This window comes from Lytechinus pictus, chromosome 13 (assembly GCF_037042905.1).
Source record: "Lytechinus pictus isolate F3 Inbred chromosome 13, Lp3.0, whole genome shotgun sequence".
Classification (NCBI taxonomy): Eukaryota; Metazoa; Echinodermata; class Echinoidea; order Temnopleuroida; family Toxopneustidae; genus Lytechinus; species Lytechinus pictus.
Genome location: NC_087257.1, coordinates 2,678,732 through 2,697,649, shown reverse-complemented (window position 1 = coordinate 2,697,649; position 18,918 = coordinate 2,678,732). Strand labels below are relative to the sequence as shown.

The following is an 18,918-nucleotide window of genomic DNA, read 5'->3' as shown; positions in this document are numbered from 1 at the left end:
TTCAATGAAATTTTTAGCATTTTATTTGTCTGATTTTGCATTATCTGTTGAAATCATACGATTATTTTCAGCATGGACTAGCGACCCATTTAAGTCACTCGTGGTTTGGATCGGACGGAAGATGGTATTAGTGACTGGTGTAAGGTACTCACAGAAGTGCTTCAAGGTTGCATACTTTCGCCGATTCGTTTCGACATGAGCAAAATTGCCTACAGTCGGTTATGAAGAGGGTAACTGTAGATAAAGGGACTTCATGGTTTTACAATTATTCCTAACCTACACTTTGATGATGATATTGCAGGCTGACAGGCAGCCTATCAGAGCTCAGGAGCTATTTGATGCAGTTGGAGACAATGCCGGACAAAAGAAATGGATTGAAAATCAACAACTACAAGACCAAACATTTCAGGAACTCAAAGATCTGAGTTACAGACTAAAAGTTTATCTTATGAAGACATTAGCTACATGTACACATATGCGGTTCGATAAATGACCAAGAGGGTGCGAAATTCACTGCAGTATTGGAAAGGTGAACTTAGGGTATTTAACACCTGAACAAAATCTGGTCAAACGGCAAATTGTCCCTCAAGACTAAAACCCTAGTTTTCTTTACGGATCTGTGACATGGGGACCGAACATGTCTCAGGATCACAAACTTGATAACTTGGATACGAACTGCTTCCGCAGAATACTTTATTAGAAATTGTATGGCTAAACAGAAAGAATTTCATCTACCCCCCATCAAGCCATCTTGTGGACATGGGAGGAAATCTGTCCCCAAAGGTAGGGGGACCTGGGGTTGGAAAATGTGACAAGCAAAAAAAAATGGAAAAGACGCTATATAAATCATATGTATTATTATTATTATCACCCAAAATGTAAGGTATTTTTAACCAAAAAAAAAAATTGTTAGTCCAAAATACATGTATTATTCCAATTGTGAATGCTAGATTTCTCTCCAGAACAAAGTATTATCCAAAAACCAAAATAGTAGGGGGGGCATTTGATATTGTGTCCCCCATACTTTTTTTTTTGGTAGGGGGGACGCGTACCCCCTTGGATTTCCGCCCATGGTTGTGGAACCCCCACGAGAGGAGACCTTGCAATTGATCATTCAGCAAGATCCCAAAGGCTACCAATACAATATGGACAGGAATGACTTGATGAACTGGAGAAAGCTGGCTGCCTTTTAAGTTGGATGAGGACAGAAGGTCAGGAGCTGCAGTACTACATTGGTAAAAAAAAAACCTATGTGAAGATGCACATGCAATCCCCTAACCCTAATGAAGACCAATGACCAAAAGTCGGTGTTGGAAGTACATAAAGTAAATTGTCCATTTGGGAGCCAGGGTAAATTTTCATTGTGGAACTTTAGAACATCAAAGTTTAGCTTCAATAGTTCAACTTAACATGCAAAATAAAACAACTAGTTGGTTTCTATAATCATGGATTTATTTCTGAGAAGTTATCAACAAATTGGGACAATTTGACCATTTTAATGGAAACAAAAGCAAAGGACATCTTATTTTCAGCAGAATGTTTACACTTCATACTGCTAAAAAAGACACTAAATGTACATGTATAATCAGATTTTATTGGACGGGGGAACATAGATACACCAACGGATGTATGTATGCAACTGAGAGTTACACAACTTTTTCTAGATTTAAATTTAAGTATTTATCATCTAGAATTCAAACTATAAATGAATTGATTTACAGTGTATTTTTCGAGAAATCACAATTCAGTAAACTTGAAATTGTATCAATCAATAAACACTATACAGACATGTTCATGAAATTTGTAGGATCACCACCATTGTGCTTTTCTGGGTAGGTCCCTCTTGCAAGCACTTTGCTTTGTATGCAGATGCGGGTGTGCGTGTGTGTGTGTGTGAGAGAGATAGAGAGAGAGAGGTAGATCACATTTTGCGTATACAATTTTCCGTGTAATATAGGTAGGCCCACTATTCTCTCCCCACCCCCACGCGTGAAATATATTTATTACTCATTCACACTCGCACATTTTGCGTATACAATTTTCCGTGTAATATAGGTAGGCCCACTATTCTCTCCCCACCCCCACGCGTGAAATATATTTATTACTCCTTCACACTCGCCCCACCCCCCAAAAAAAAGAAAAAGAAGATAATTATAGAATTGCGTCTTATTGATTTGATTTGATTTATTTATTTCCGTTTCACAATTGTACATAATATGATAAACATAACATAACAAGGTATAAAAGACTACAAGACAAAATATAATATATATATATATATATATAACATAATCATAGATTTAAGGAACACAATTCAGTAAATAAAGTTATCTCAAATGACATTTGTATTTGAAAGTAAAACGGAGGGACTTGCCGAAAAAAAAACCAAGCTTGTAGACGAGGCAAGCCCCTATCTTAGTTACATTACAAAATTACAACAAATAAATAATGGGTCGTAATAATAATTTTGTTCAAAAATAAAAAATATAGAACCGAAAAAGACAAATTATAGCAATTATAACAATTTATCCTTTCTTAAATTTGTGTGTAACTGTCAACATGGTTTGAAGGTTTCTCTCATTTCCTGCTTCATTCCCCCTTTATTCTCTCGATTTACTCATGATCCCGACCGTGTTTCCATGGAAATAGCAATATTTACTCAATCGAGAATCGCTATTTACTGTACTATTCTTCATAAGTGAAGCAACGCAATAAAGATATGAATATTAGCTTAGTCATGCGTGTAAGCGCGTCTATGTAACCTAGCACTTTAATTGAACAAGAAACGTGCAGTGTTAATTGATATCAACCTAGCTGATATGTCAAATACGTTCAGAACTCTCCCATACATGAAAACCTTTGGAATAAGATTGAATCTGAATTCTTACTGAAACTATGGCAAGCTGAATTTTGAATTTGATAGTTGTTCACCATATTGTGCCTTCTCCCATGGATATCTGGGCTGTGCATGCACAATGGAGGAATATGACAAGGACGGACGGTTCTACTGATGGTGTTTCTATTCAGGTAGGTAAATAGAGGCATGGGTACTCGTATGGATATGAAATGATCGTGTGTGACAAATGGGAATATTACAGGCGTCATAAAAATACATTGGCTCAGCTCTGTGCTCCTAAATGGCATTGGTGAAAGAGCATATGATATTAAAACAGATTATATAATGTTTAATAGTAGTGATAGTAATATTGGTGATATATTAATGTGATTATAAACAACAGCTGTAGCAGTAGTAATAATAGTAGTAGTGGTAGTTGTGGTAGTAGAAGTAGTAGTAATAGTAGTAGGAGGGGGAGGAGGAGGAGTAGTAGTAGTAGTAGTAGTAGCAGCAATAGTAGTAGAAGTAATAATATAAGACGTAGGAGAAGGGGTATCAATAGTAATAATATATACGATAGAACTAGTGTAGTATATACTAGTATCTGAAGTAGTGGTATCAGTAGTAAAAGTTGTAGTAGTAGTAGTACTGGTAGTAGTAGGTACTAGTAGTGGTTGCTGTTGTAGTAAGAGAAGGGGTATTAATGGTAATAGAAGTATATAGGAGTGTAGTATATACTAGTATCTGAAGTAATTGTATCAGTAGTAATAGTAGTAGTAGAAGTAGTAGTAGGTAGTAGTAGTAGTTGTAGTAAGAGAAGGGGTATTAATAGTAATAGAAGTATATAGGAGTACTAGTGTAGTACATACCAGTATTTTAAGTAGTGGTATTAGTAATAATAGAAGTGGTAGTAGTAGTAGTAAGAGAATGGGTATTAATAGTAATAGTACATAGTAATAGTACACAGGAGTACTAGCATGACTAGTGTAGTATATACTAGTATCTAAAGTAGTGGCATCAGTAGTACTAGTAGTAGTAGGTAGTAGTAATAGAAGTAGTAAGAGAAGGGGTATTGATAGTAATAATGGTATAAAGGAGTACTAGTGTAGTATATACTAGTATGTACAGTTTTGGTGTCAGTAGTAGTGGTAGTAGTAGTAGTAGCAGTAGTAGTAGTAGTAGTAGTAGTAGTAGTAGTAGTAGTAATAGAAGTAGTAAGGGAAGGGGTATTAATAGTAATGGTAGTATACAGGGGTACTAGTGTAGTGTATACTAGTATCTAAAGTAGTGGTGTCAGTAATAGTAGTAGTAGTAGTTATAGTAGCAGTAATAGTAGTGGTAGTGTTTGTTGTAGTTGCTGTAGTAGTAGTAGTAGAAGTAGTAGTAGTAGTAGTAGTAGTAGTGGTATTAGAAGTAGTGGTAATTGTGGTGGTACTAGTAAAAGTAATAATGGTAATATTAATATTGTGATTATAAACATCACCTAAAACAGTAGCATTAAGAAGTAGTAGTAGCAGTAGTAGTAGCAGTATTCATAGTAGTAGTAGTAGTAGTAGTAGTAGTAGAAGTAGTTGTAGAAGTAGTAGTAGTCGTAGTAGTAGTAGCCGTAGTAGCTTTGCGTATATGGGAAATACATGATGAAACAATATGAATATTAACAATGATATAGCCTATTATATAGCGCTTAAAACAAAAATGTTTATAACCACTTTGCAATTATAAACGGAAAGGTATTATTTCAGTAAAGTACAGTAAAAAAATCCCATAAAATATAAAAAGGGCTCATGTTATTATCATCTCGGTTGTCAAGCTTATAATATATATATTTTTCTCATTACTAGGTTCGATGGAGGCCACTCTTCCTTGCATTCATTCTACCCATACTATTTTCTGCCTCTTTTGGCCAAGGCATGTATTTTCATTGTGATTTTCATTGCTGATAAACCAAATTTTATTCTTTATAGAGAGGAATAGTATCGACATCAAAGCAATAATTTTGCTTTCACGTGGACCCCCCCCCCCATCTAAAATTTAGGTTGATGACCTTTTTTTTTTTTTTTTTTTTTGGCTTGTCAAAATATAAAAAAAAATTGGTGATCTACTGCATTTAATAAGCTTCAATGCATGTACTTTGAAGGAGAAATCAGTTAGATTTTCTTCACAAACAGATTAATGATGACTTATCGGCTCAAAATGTATGAAAGTAAACAAAGACCTGAAATAAAGTGGTGTGTGGATAAGCGATGGTAATCCCGACAAAGTTCAACTTTTTGTGTTTGCAAAAATTTAGGTTGATAACCTTTTTTTTTTTTTGGCTTGTCACATTTTTTACCTGTGTCCATCCCAAAATTTATATATAAATATATACATATACAGTTACTATATGCCATGGCCGCGCGCATAATTTTTTGGCTGGGGGCAGGACACATACCGTTTTTCGAAAAAAAAAATACCTCGAAAGCACTTTTGCATATTGTAAAGTGAAATTGAAAAATTTCGTGCATACCTTTTGTGAATTTTGTGAAAATTTTCAGTAAAATAATGTAAGTTTTCAATATTTCGGTGGGGGGGGGGGGTGGGGGGGGGGCAACTGTCCCTCTCTTGCCCCCATCCCCGCTGCCTACGGCCATGACTATACTCGATATTATTAATTGTTGTTGCTGCTGTTCTCTTCTTCTTTAAGACAATTTATTAAATTATATGTTGCCCGCCAATTTCAAGGATTTTTGTAAACATATATTCATTCTGCACTGTTTTTGCTTTTATTCATCTTTGATGCCTTAAGTTTTGCGTGTAAATAGTTGAACCAACCCAAATAAATAAATAATTATTTAGATTCAGAGTGTTTCCCTCTTTTATTTAACTATTAGCCTACTATTCCTCTTTTTATATAATATCGCACAGTGACCTGTCCTAATGACTGGATTATTCGTCCGAGATACTGTTACAAACTGTACAATGAAAGTTTGTCATGGCAACTAGCAGGATCACAGTGTAAATTTGATGGAGGTTTCTTGACTTCCATAGTCAACAGACAGGAGAATGACTTACTAGTAGGTAAGGTGCTAGTCGGTGAATAAAGCAGATGGTAATATTGACAGAATGTAAAGTAGCAGTAGTAGTAGCAGCAGTTATAATATTAGTAGTAGGAGAAATAGTAGTAGTATAGTAGTAGTAGTAGTAATAGTAGCAGTAGTAGTAGTAGTAATATAGTAGTAGTAGTAGAAGTAGTAGTAGTAGAAGTGTAGAGATAGTAGTATAAGTAACAGCATTAGTATGATAGTAGAAGTATTCAGCGTAGGATTTGAAGACTACATCGCACGATATAAAGGCTAACGAAAGATAACATTGATTCCAGTTAGGCCAATCATAACATTTATATATTTTTAAAGAGGGTTTGCTACCTTTTTTCACGGGAAATGGTAAATAAACATCAGTCGTAGTTATGATTGCAGATACAGAATGTCAAAATCCCTTTCAAACAAAGATACATGTAAGTGAAACAATCGCTATCATTTGCTTTCCTTAGCGATGTTCAAAGATCTGACACCTTTAGCCTGGATAGGAATGGATTCTACAGGACGATGGTTGGATGGATCGAGTTCTGAACAATTCTACAACGGGTAAGTTCTTATGCTGGTCTGTAGTAACATCATATTTTCGGAATCATTGCGCAGAAGCTTCTACAATGTAGCAATTTCTTTGAAGATGCGAGTCAAATCACAATTGACAGCTTTTTATCGAAAGTTGGCGACCGGGACAGCAGATCGTCCGAAGATTCGGATCGGACGAGAAATTGCAATTATGTCGTTGGTCCAGAGTCCAGGACGCCACTGCTGTATTGATTCGCGGATTTTCTATAAAGGCTGTTTTGTAATTGAAGGGCTTTTGACAATACATTCTCTGCGTTATAGAAAACGTCTGCTTAATGTTGCAAAAATTCCCTATTGATGCAGAAGTTACAACAAAACCGACTCCAACCTACCATTTGCATGTCTTTTTAAGTAGTGTAATAGCTTGCATGTGTCTGTAGTCGTTTCCATTAGAGCGACTGTCGCATTATTTGTTAGCCTAGTAATCCAACTCCGTCAAAAGTCAAATCTCATTTAAAGGGGGATCCAAACTATATCAAAATTGTTCTTTAGGAAAAAGAACAATCAGACAGCATAGGAAAAGTTTTAACAATATTGGATAAACAATATAAAAAAGTTTTTAGATAAAAGTCACCATTTATGGGTTTTTTTGTAATGAGTTAAAAAATGGCAATCACTATACCCATGGAGCCTTCAAATTGGCCGCATTGGTGATGTCATAGTGATAAGGCAAGGACAACTCTTCCATTTACACCAATACATGAAATGGCTAAAGTGTTATATTTTTTCAAAAAGTTTTACTTTAAGTTATATTTTTCGTTCAAGAGGACAACAAATATTTGCTACCTGAGTTTTGTTTTCGTTACAGACCCAGGGGAACAAATCCCATTTCCCTGATAATTAAGTAGGCCTACATGGTTTATGTGAAAGTTGTCCCTAATACTTACCCATTTTGTAATTATATAGGCATAGGGATCTCAATTTTAAAACGGCCATAACTTTCTTATTGCTTGTCCGATTTCTTTAACCTTTCAACATTCTGTGTTAACTTCTGTTTAAACTTATATTTCTCCTCTCTGACACCACATGTTATGACTGAGGTTGGATTCCCCTTCAAATTGACAGGTTAATATCAAGTTCATAACCAAAGAGTGAAAGTGCATTTGTATCGGACTAATGTATTAATATTGAAGAAAGCTATTCTCTCATGACAGAAAAATTACAAAATCAATACCTGATTGAAATCTCCTTTGAATTTCGAAATTCAGGGCGTGAGTTAAAGCTTTATTATGTGAATCGTGCAAATTGAAATTCGATGCATATCATTCTCACGTCTATAAATAATGTCATTAATTTGACAAGGGATAAAGGAAAAAAAATATTGATTATTGTTTTAAACCACTAGGCACGCACACTACATGCACACACACACACAAGATCTCTTGCCCTTATCCCGTACAATTCGTCATAATCATGGCTCTGTGTGGGCAAAATGGACAAATACTTTCTATCCTTGTTTTGTATGTAATCCTTTATTTCCCTTTTTTTGTTTCCAGCTTTAGATATGAAACGCTTAGTACTAGCAAGTGCTCAGTAATTGATCTTGAAAGAAATGGAATATGGAACATATCAGATTGTCTTGATTCTAGACTCAAATTCATCTGCAAGATAGATAAAGGTTAGTTTTTCCCCAAAAAATATATCTCGGAATGTAATCATTTTCATTCGTCAGGAAATGCATGATAATAACTGATGAATAAGTAAATATGATGATGTCCTTGAAGAAACTACCAGTTTATATACAAATTATTCACTATTCTGGAAGCTTCTAGTATTGTCTACAAAAAGAAAATTCTGCCAATTTCTAGAGCAGTTTAATTTTAGAAGACTCTTGAATGACCTCAGTGAATGTAAACAACGTAGCTAATCCTATTGTCCTTTTCACTGCCACTATAGCAGTCTATTGTCTGTCTAGTTAGTACATTCCAGAAATAACAAAGATTATTCTATCTCATTGAATAGCATGCCTAACAAAGCTTTACTGAGACATTCTGGAATATTCTTGATCATTCTATACTATGAATATCCTTAAGGAATATGAATATCCTTAAGGAAAGTTGTTAAAGTTGTTGAAGGAAACCTTCAACAACAAGCTTTGCTTTTCAGAAGGTTTCTATTTCATTTCATACTGTTATATTATATTGTGCTTTACTTTGTACCCTTGTTAAATTTTTGGAATGAATAAATTCGTTATCAATCAATCAATCAATCAATCTTAAAGAGGAAATAACTAAATAAATGAATGTAATTGCTCCTACAATTCTTATATATAACACTACATTACCGAGATACTGTATATTTTGGTATTAAAATGAGTTAACGTTATGAAAAGGAGTATAATTATTGTAGACCTTGCTCTTATAACGTAAATCTAGTCTGGCTACTTAACAGGGAATTGCAAAGTAATGGTAGTAGAAATGTCCACTTCTCATTGCTAAACATGCCAGTGACTTTAATACTAAATAAGCAAAAAAAAAAATGATAGTGCCAGACGTACATGTAGCATATTGTGCATAATTTCTTAAAGCTGTGTGCGAGCGAAGAAAGCAAGCATTTTTCTTTTTTTTACATCTTTTTGACAAAAATAAAATGTTGTGAAAGATTTTGGCATAATATTCAATATGCAGTGCGTCCCACAAAAAAGGAAACCCGTTTTTAGACATAGATTTCTCAATTATTGAACATGTTTTTACTTTGAATTTGATACTTACGGTAAGCAAGAGTGGAATCTAATCTTTAATTTGAGACCAACAGCTGAGCAAATCATTCAAGTGTGGAAGGTTTAAAAATATTGAGGCCTATCAGAAACAATTTGCGCAGAAACTCACGTGTTAATGTGAATCCACACTCATTTCGGAGATCAGCGAGAGATACTTAAAGCCCCTTTCACAATTGACGTACGACCTGTTTACGACCGCCTGCAACAGTTTTTTCTTGTTGTTGCACGATCGATCTCTTGGTGTCTTGCGAGCACTCGCAGTGGTTTTAGACGAACGCACGAATTTGAGGTGGACGGAGGTGGTCGTGACTGGTCGCATCTGAATTTGAACATGTTCAAAATCCAAACGCGATCAAATACGATTGATTTACTCGCATCAGGTCGTACCATCGGTCGGGCGATCATCGTGTGAGTGTTGTTCAACGTTGTACGACTTGGTGCGAGAGGTGACACAACTACGTATAGTCGCATTTCGTCGACTGGAGGTCGTACAACACTTGCACATGCGCTAAATACCTACAGAGACCAGTCTTGCGACTGGTTGCGATAATATAAGACTGTTGCAAGACCAATCGAAATTACGGCTTACAACATTCCACTACCGTTGCATTCGCATGTATGCGACCGTACAGCCCCTTTCACAATTGACATCTGACCAGTTTACGACCGCCTGCAACAGTTTTTTCCTGCTGTTGCACGATCGATCTCTTGGTGACTTGCGAGCACTCGCAGTCGCTGTAGACGGTCGCACGAACTCGAGGTGGTCGTGACTGGTCACATCTGAACTTTGAACATGTTCAAAATCCGAACGCGATCAAATACGACCGATTCACTCGCATCAGCTCGGATCCGGGGTCGTACCATCGGTCGGGCGATCATCGTGGGAGTGTTGTTCAACGTTGCACGACTTGGTGCGAGAGGTGGCACAACTAAGTAGTCGCATTTACTCGACTGGAGGTCGTACAACACTTGCACATGTGCTAGCGACCTACATGTACAGAGACCTGTCTTGCGACTGGGTGCGATAATATGATGGGCCATAAGACTGTTGCAAGACCGATCGCAACGGCTTACAACATTGCACTACCGTTGTGTGCGACCGTTCCCCTCGCAATCCCTCGTGCAACACTCGCATGTGATCGCACGAGCACAATAGGATCATAAGCGACTTACTCGTGCAATGGTTTTACTGGTTGTTTTTGTTGTACGACAGCTGTTGCAACTGTGAAAGCCTCTGTGCGATATTATAAGATGACTGGCGATTGATGCCTGTTGCAGCCTGTCGCACGACCAAAAGGTCGCAAGTGGTCGTACGTCAATTGTGAAAGGGGCTTTACAAATAATACAAAAGAAATGCCAATGAGTCAATCGTCAAATAAGCGCGGTTTTTTTTATCACGAATCAATCTTGTCAAATTTTTCTGCGCAAACTGATTTTGACATTAAAATTTCAAACCCGTTTTGCTCGTTAATGCGCGAAGCGTTCGTCACATATTAGATATCAAAATATATAGAAGAATATTCGAATTGTACGATGATGTAAATGAAATATCATAATTAATATGCCTTTGAAGAAAAATATGAGGGAATCCCGGTTTCCTTTTTTCTGAGACGCCCTGTATATTATCATAGTTCACCCATTTCCCTTTTCTTCTCTTTCTATTTTTGTTTTGTTTTGTTTTACTTGGTCATTGAATTCTTTGGGGTCCATGGCCCCGCCACTTTCACTCACTGTACGCAACTGGAACATGCATACATAACGTATGATAAGTAACTCCAAAATGAATTCAAATATTCATAAATATTTCGACGACCTTTTTTACGTTTATAATATTTCAGATCGCCCCGATGAGACGCCATCTCCTCCTCCGACCCCTCCTGAGAGTAATTGGTGGGATGATGATGATTATGATGATTATTATGGATTCTATCCACCGGGATCACCTTGGGATGCAGGAAGAATCACGTTATTAGTGGTCCCCCTCCTGATCGTTTTGGGCATCATCCTGTTCATATGTTGTGGACCATACAGATGTGAACGTTCAATAACTTGTATTTGCAACTGTATATGCGACTCGCCGGGGCGATTGTGGGACTGTATACGCCGCGGACCTGCACAGATATACGAGTGGTTGTGTGTTTTAGGACGAGCTATCCAGTCATGCTTTGCCTATATTTACCGATGTGTAACCTGTAGAGAACTGCGCAGAAAGCGACGCGAGAGGAGGGAAAGGATATCACATTGTGAGCCTGAATCACAGGAACCTCTAAATCGGGGTCCAGTTACCCGCGGAAGTGCTGATCCAAATCATCAGCCAAGGGTTACTCCATCAGCGCCGCCATCTGAGCCACCAGCACGGGCCGGTAACGTAACCTCTGATAGGTCATTACCGATGCTTTCGCGTATGACACCGACAGTGCCCCCACCGTCATCGCCTCTGTCGCGTGGAGACAGAACAGCTCCGCCGGCCTATGACAAAGCTATGGATTCAAAATTTGATATTCGACCAACCGATAACCTAGATGAGACTACGCCAACACCGTCCTACGAGTCGGTATCTAGATTATGATTCAGTTAGAATTTAGTAATCACGTCATCATAGAGGTCATGCATGAATAGTCTATCGTAGAACTGTGTGTGGTTATAGTTAAAACAACAACAAAAATGGCGCCGCTCGTAAATTATCAATGTTTACGTTATATTTCTCAAATAGTATAGTATACCGCAAATCCTTTCGGAGTTCTTCGCCCTTCTATGGAAAAGTCAATAATTATGACTTAAAGACGGTCTAAGTGTGACATGGGAAAGTAAGTCGTATGATTGGGGGTTGGAATGGCAGAATATAATGTTTGGTAATCTACATGCATATGATATGCAGGGTATACCGTAGAGAAATTACGTAGACGAAATAACGTTCTTATCATAAGAAGTACTTTTATTCTAAGACACTCTTTCATGATGACACAGTCTCAGATTTTTACTTGTTTTTATATTCTTTAACTACTTTTTAAAAATTGAAACCCTTTCTTTTTTAAAGAGTTTGAAAATGCTCTGAATTGGTTTTGTGTGTTCTCATTATTTTTGTTTACCATTTTTGATAAACGTCTATGTTGTATTTTCTGATCCCTTCAAAGTGTTAAAACAGCTTTAACCAGAAGGAACTATGTATAACCAAAAAAAAAACTCATTTGTGTGAATATTAACTTATGCTGGTTTTGAATGGATATGTGGATGTGTTTGGGGTGCGTGTAAGGGTGCATGCATAGACAATTTAATGATAGGTAGCATGTGCGTTGTGTGTTTGCTTATGTATGTGAACTTTTTTCTCTCTCTCCATCGGGGGTTGTGTGTGTGCCAGGAGGAGGGGAGCCGGTTTAGTTTAAGGCTACTGAAATCCTTCAATCTGATTGGCTGATAGTATTTATTATGCATCTGTTATTAACAAGCATTCATGAAACGAGTACCCTTGTCAGTTTATGGACCCGTCTGGGGTCTGGTGGCCTCAAGCGCTATACTAGAGCTTTTGTGAATGATGTGCTGACCGGGCTTGTCCCTTAAACTGTTGGTGAACGAAGCAGCAATCAAGAGGCCACCAGGTCTCACATGGCGCAGCTGAGAATACAAATAGGTGATTCAATTAAATGTACACAATTACACTCTAAAAGACGAAGAGCTAATTTGGACTAGACAAATCAGCAACCCGAAGTGCAGTCACTGTACACGCTCTTTAAGAGCTAAATTAGCTCTTCGTTTTTTAGAGTGTATATTTTTTTTGTGTTACTTAAGATTTCTATTTATATTCTATATCTGACAATTGTACGCGCTGTGATAATTTTGTGTATAGTGCATATATAAATAACAATTATTATTATTATCATTATTATCATCATCATCATCATCATTTAATGGATCGTCTAGTTAAAAAAAAAACGAAATGAGAATAGCCCATTAGGCCTACTGGCAGTTCCTTGTTGTTGAATATAGGGATAAGGGGCTTGTTTCCTAGAACTTATTGTAATGGATTTGTAAGAGCAGTTTAAATCTACTGCAATCATTTTGTTTGTTTGGCTGAGTATAGAATTGTGCATTTTTATCATTAAAAGACTTTGTGAAACTGGAATCTAATGGGTGATTCATGTAGATGTTTTTATTTTACGAGTGGCGAAAGGCCTTCTTCGCACATCTTACGACTAGTCCACAATCAGATTTGGGGAAACAATGCACTTTGCTTATTGCCTGTGAATAAAAAGTATATTTTCATTTCGTATTCAAATTATCTGAGCACTAATAACGATTTGGGCTGATTAAGCCTTTATTTTCGAGTAATGTCCAAATTAGTTTCAGATCAAAGCCAAAATTTTACGTTTGCTTTGACGTCATTACAATCAAGGTACTCTCAGACAATACGTTTTTTTTTCTGATTTGAAAACGGAAATATAAAAACAGAATATTGATACAAAACTGGCACTGAATTTGTTATGTTAAACAGAAAAACGTTTGTTTATTAAAGATTTTTGTCAGGAATAAAATCTATTTAAAAAAAATGTGTTTTTTCGTTTGACCGTTTTCTATATTAAAAAAAATATCTTTAAGATAAAAATTTGACATTTATGAGACTACTTATTTTTGTTTATATTGTTTAAATCAAGAAATTTAAATGCTGTATTACTTGCACCTGATTTATAGTTCTTACTGTACGTTCAGACAAAAACGAAAATTGAACACTGATTCTGATTTGTTTCAGTTTTCGTTTTTGCTTTACAGATAGAATCAAACATTTTCAAGAAAAGACTTTAAAGCAAAGACGAAGACGTGCAAGAACACCAATTCGTTATTACTTCTTCAACATCTACGGTAGATTAGGTACAAATAGTAGAAAAACACATACTCTGGTGTGTATATGCACACTAATTTTATACACAAATTATTGTTCAGTGACATGGCTCAGGTGATGATACACATACGCTGAAAGTGGACGGATGCCCGGCCTTGGAAGCGGCTGGACTTGTGAGTATCGCATCCCTCTTTTTTATTGCCAGGCTTTCAAGGTGTTTCAAGGCTGTGCATGGTGTAGCTCCAGGATACCTGACTTCCCTTATAGAACAGCGCCGTGTATGTCCTGGCTTGCGCTCATCTGGTACTGGCATCACTCTTCATGTACCCATCACACACCTAAGGGGATTTGGAGACCGTGCATTTTCTTCTATTGCTCCACGCCTTTGGAACTCCCTCCCTTCTTCACTTCGTGAAATTCACAGCATAGAACTCTTTAAACAGTCTCTCAAAACTCACTTATTTCGGCAGATGTGTAGTGATTAACCTATTGGATGAGCCAGCGCCTTTGAATGTTTTTTACAGATAAATGGCGCAAAATAAATGCTGTGGATCATCATCGTCATCATCATCATCAGACTGACGCCACATCGGTCTGAGTCCACCTTTCAGTGTGATTTGAAGGCGTCTTCACGCCGTCTTATGTCCTGCAATTGGGATGTGTATCACCTCCAAGTGGACCAAGACCGGCTTGACTACTAAACTAGAGATAGCGAACAACTGGTATTGCTATACGATCAATAAAACGCTGACATGAAAGGTCACACCATAATGTAAGATGTACCTATTAAGAATTAATCCATGTCAGTAAGCGCGTGTTTGTTTAATTTAACAACAGGGGGGGGGGGCAAGGGTATTTCAATAGGAGACGACTCAAATATTGAATATGAGGGGTACCCGACCAAGGCCCCTCTTTCTTCATTCGATTCTTTATTGCATTGACGCCATCAATGGCGACAATGCATTGTTGTTGTTCCTTATTCCTATTCCGCAATCTTCTTCTTCGTCTTCTGCCCAAAACCCCATTCACTTAACACATAGAGTTTGTTAACTCTGCCCAGGCCACCTCCCTCATCCAAATTCATCCAAATTTGGCAAGCATAGTCCCCAGCACCCCTAGTTGTGCAACTTCTATTTCATTTTCCAAAATCACTCATGCATGACCATCCAGGCGCCATTTTGTAAATTTCATGTCCATTCCTAATCTCGTCCTAACTCCCGCATCCTGCATGCTACAGACTTCTAAAAAATTGCAGTAGATTGTTTAAGAGTTGCCCTTTCATATGAAAAATACGACTTGCCCTTCAAAATGTCGTCTTCCTGCAGCACGGCCTTGATCAGGCAGAACTACGTATCTCCTTTTATGCGATTCCGAGATATTCGAGTTTAAAAATTCAAAATTGCTTCTTTAGCTTTCTTTGAAAAAATGGAGAATGATGTATCGAACTTTTTTGTTTTCCTTTGTCCTGGGGAACATACATAAGGAATTGGGACAATTTTATTTTTGATTTCTTCATTAAATCTTGTAATTTTCTTCAATTTTTAAAACTTACGTACTTTTACCTGATTAAATCGACGACTACACTCCTAGCTTTTATCAGGCAAAACTATGTATGTCCTGCGCATCGCAAAGTTTATCAGGCAAAACTACGTATGTCCTGCGCATTGCAAAGTTTTATCAGGCAAAACTACGTAATTCCTTGGGCATTGCAAAGTTTTATCAGACAAAACTACGTATGTCCTGCGCATTGCAAAGTTTTATCAGGCAAAACTACGTATGTCCTGCGCATTGCAAAGTTTTATCAGGCAAAACTACGTAATTCCTTGGGCATTGCAAAGTTTTATCAGACAAAACTACGTATGTCCTGCGCATTGCAAAGTTTTATCAGGCAAAACTACGTATGTCCTTGCGCATTGCAAAGTTTTATCAGGCAAAACTACGTATGCCCTTTCGCATTGCAAAGTTTTATCAGGCAAAACTACGTACAATGGATCGTATTACCAGGGAGTCCCTGGTATTAGTAAAAAATTATGAATTCAATATCAAATAAAATATTCTAATAAAATTCATCAAACTTTCACCCAAAATACACAAATAAAAAAAAGTTGCAAAAATCGCCGAATCCGTTTGTTCTTTTTTTTACAATGTCAGCTTCCAATCGCACCCCCTTCGCATATGAAATATTTTGGTCGCTTGAAAAGGATGTATTACCGCACGCTTGATTTTTATGGAAAATTTGAGACTGAAACAACAAAATCAGTGATTCAGTCTATCAGTAGATCTACCTTGTACCTTGTAGTTTCATTCCCTGAAGTCCTCCACCAGGAAGGGTAACTCAGGGCTGACGAGAGTGGGAGTATTATTACTCTGTTTTGTTTTGTTGCAGGTTTTGCATGTTTAGTTTTACTTTCAGTATGTCAGTGCTTTTGGAGGATACCATATCGGCTGTGAGACTATTCCAGTGGGAGATTGCTTCAGGGAAGAAGGAATAAGCCAGTTGGGTAGTTGTGATGAACTTTGAAGTGACGACATACAGTTCATCATGGGATCTACTTAGTCTTGTTATTTTTCTTGTGGCATATTTATTTAAGTCAAGTTGAGTTTCTCCATGGATGATCTTATACAAGTTGATGATTCGGTGATTTCGCCTCCTTTCTTCGAGAGACATCCAGCCAAGTGTTGTCATTATGTTAGTAACACTGGATCCCCGTGTGTAGTTCCCTGTGACGAACCGGGCGGCTCGTCTCTGAACCATTTCCAGCAATTTGGTGTTCTTGACTGTGCCTGGGTGCCATGCTGTCGAAGCATATTCTAGGTGGGGTCTAACAAGTGTGTGGTATAATCGTTCCTTCACTGTTTTAGAGCAGTGATAGAAGTTCCTTCTGATGAAGTTTAACGCCCTCGTACCTTTAGCGGTTGCCTGTTGTGACTGCTTATCCCATTTTAGGTTGTTTTGTATATGTATTCCTAGGTATTGATGACTATTTACTTCCTGAAGCTGTTGACCAAGGGGTGAGTAATTGGTATGTCCTGGTACTCGCTTTCTGGAGATCCTCATGACAGTGCATTTGGATACGTTGAATTTCATCCCCCATGTGTTTCCCCATGTGACCAAATTATCCAAGTCTTTTTGCAGTGATTCTTCATCGGAGGGGTTGGATATTGCTTGGTAGAGTATGCAGTCATCTGCGAACAGTCTTGCCGTGCTGTGAACTGCTTCTGAGAGGTCGTTTATATACAAGATGAAGAGGTGGGGTCCGAGGACTGTTCCCTGCGGAATACCGCTTAGGACTGGTAACCACTTTGATGTTTTACCATTCACTACTGTTCTTTGATATCTCTGGGTCAGGAAGGATGTTATCCACTCAAGGGTCTTGCTACGGATGCCATACAAGTGAAGTTTCTGCAACAATTTCTTGTGGGGAACGACATCGAATGCTTTGCTGAAGTCGGGTATTGCGATGTCACATGTCTCCTTGTTGTTGTGATGAGTAGCAAGGTCATGGATTGTGGCAACTAATTGTGTGTCACATGATCTACCCCGTCTGAAGGCATGCTGGTATTCAGATAGGATTGAGTTTGAAGTAAGGTGTGTCATTAGATGGCTGTCTACTATATGTTCCATAAGTTTGCAGCATACACTGGTCAAGGATATAGGGCGATAATTAGCTGGTTCATTTTTAGGACCCTTCTTGTAGATAGCAGCGATGTTCGCTTTACGCCAATCCTCGGGAAGGATCCCTTGGTCGTATGACTGTTTAAATATGAATTGCAGGACTGGGGCTATTTCTTCAGCTGTAAGTTTAAGAACACGGTTTGGTATGCAATCTGGTCCTGCGGCCTTTGAGACATAACAAGATAGACTATCTTGTTTAATAGCTTGAGGATGCCACTAACTGTGATGTTGATATCTGGCATATCAGGGATGTTTCTTGTTGGAAGGTTGGGGATTTGGGTTTCGTCCCTGGAGAAGACGCTCTGGGACTGTTCGGCCAGTGCGTCTGCTTTCCCTTTGTCATCAGTGATGATTTCATTTCCCTTCTTAAGGCTCTGGATCCCTACGTTGTCTTTGCGCCTGGTTTTGATATATTTCCAGAACTGTTTATTACCGGCTTCTGAAAGAGTAGCTATGAATGTCCGTTGGGCTTTTCTAAGTTCTTTATTGACTACTCTCTTTATTTTGTTGTATTTGTCCCATCTATCTTGTCCTCTGAGTTGCTTCGCCTTTGAATAGTACCTCTCCTTCTTGCGGCAAAGTTTTTGGAGTTTGGGGGTTAGCCAGGGTACTCTTGGTTTTCCTGACACTGTTTTTGACGGTACGTGTTGGTTGACAAGGTCGTGCATTTTCTCACTAAAGTTGCACCAATTCTCTTCGACTGATTTGCTACTGGGATTTGAGTCCAAAAAGTTCACACAAAAATTCTCTGCGTCTGTTTTGATTTTGTTCTCATCCATCTTTTTCCATTGGTGGATCTCTCTTGGCGGCCTAGTAGGCAGGGGTGCTTTAATGTTGATTTCCACCATTACTACGCTGTGGTCAGAAAATCCTGGGTATGGGTGGATGTTCTTCACAAGAGATGGGTGTGTAGTGAAAAACAAGTCTAGGATATTTTCGGTTCCACTAGCATCTCGACGTATTGTGAAATTGACGAGTTGTTCTAAGCTGTGTTCGTCAATAATTCCTAGTATGTCTCGTTGAAGTGGGGTTGTGGCCTCGGTTGGAGTCCATGACATATTCGGAATATCAAAATCCCCTCCAAGTATGGTGTAGGGTGTGTTAGTTTCTTGTTGGATTTTTTCGAGGCTTTTGCTAAGATTTTCTAAGTCATTACTATTCGTTGGGGGCCTATAGTAGGAGCCGATATAGATACTGCTC

The 18,918-nt window shown here is 37.9% G+C and overlaps 1 protein-coding gene across 1 annotated transcript; it reads left to right on the top strand.

The window, feature by feature from the left end:
- The first annotated feature begins 2,733 nt into the window (after positions 1–2,733).
- LOC129274771 (uncharacterized) lies at positions 2,734–12,381 on the top strand. Its single transcript, XM_064108534.1, has 6 exons — positions 2,734–3,027; positions 4,678–4,744; positions 5,741–5,893; positions 6,366–6,459; positions 7,986–8,107; positions 11,047–12,381. The coding sequence occupies exons 1-6, from the start codon at positions 2,950–2,952 to the stop codon at positions 11,775–11,777; spliced, it is 1,245 nt and encodes a 414-aa protein (XP_063964604.1). The 5' UTR covers positions 2,734–2,949; the 3' UTR covers positions 11,778–12,381.
- The last annotated feature ends 6,537 nt before the right edge of the window (positions 12,382–18,918 follow it).

What these genes read in the sequence shown, in the direction of transcription:
- LOC129274771 (XM_064108534.1), top strand. Translation starts at nt 2,950, where the DNA reads ATGGATATCTGGGCTGTGCATGCACAATGGAGGAATATGACAAGGACG. An exon ending in TTCTGCCTCTTTTGGCCAAG is followed by an intron (nt 4,745 to 5,740) that starts GCATGTATTTTC and finishes AATATCGCACAG; the next exon opens with TGACCTGTCCTAATGACTGG. An exon ending in TCTGAACAATTCTACAACGG is followed by an intron (nt 6,460 to 7,985) that starts GTAAGTTCTTAT and finishes TTTTGTTTCCAG; the next exon opens with CTTTAGATATGAAACGCTTA.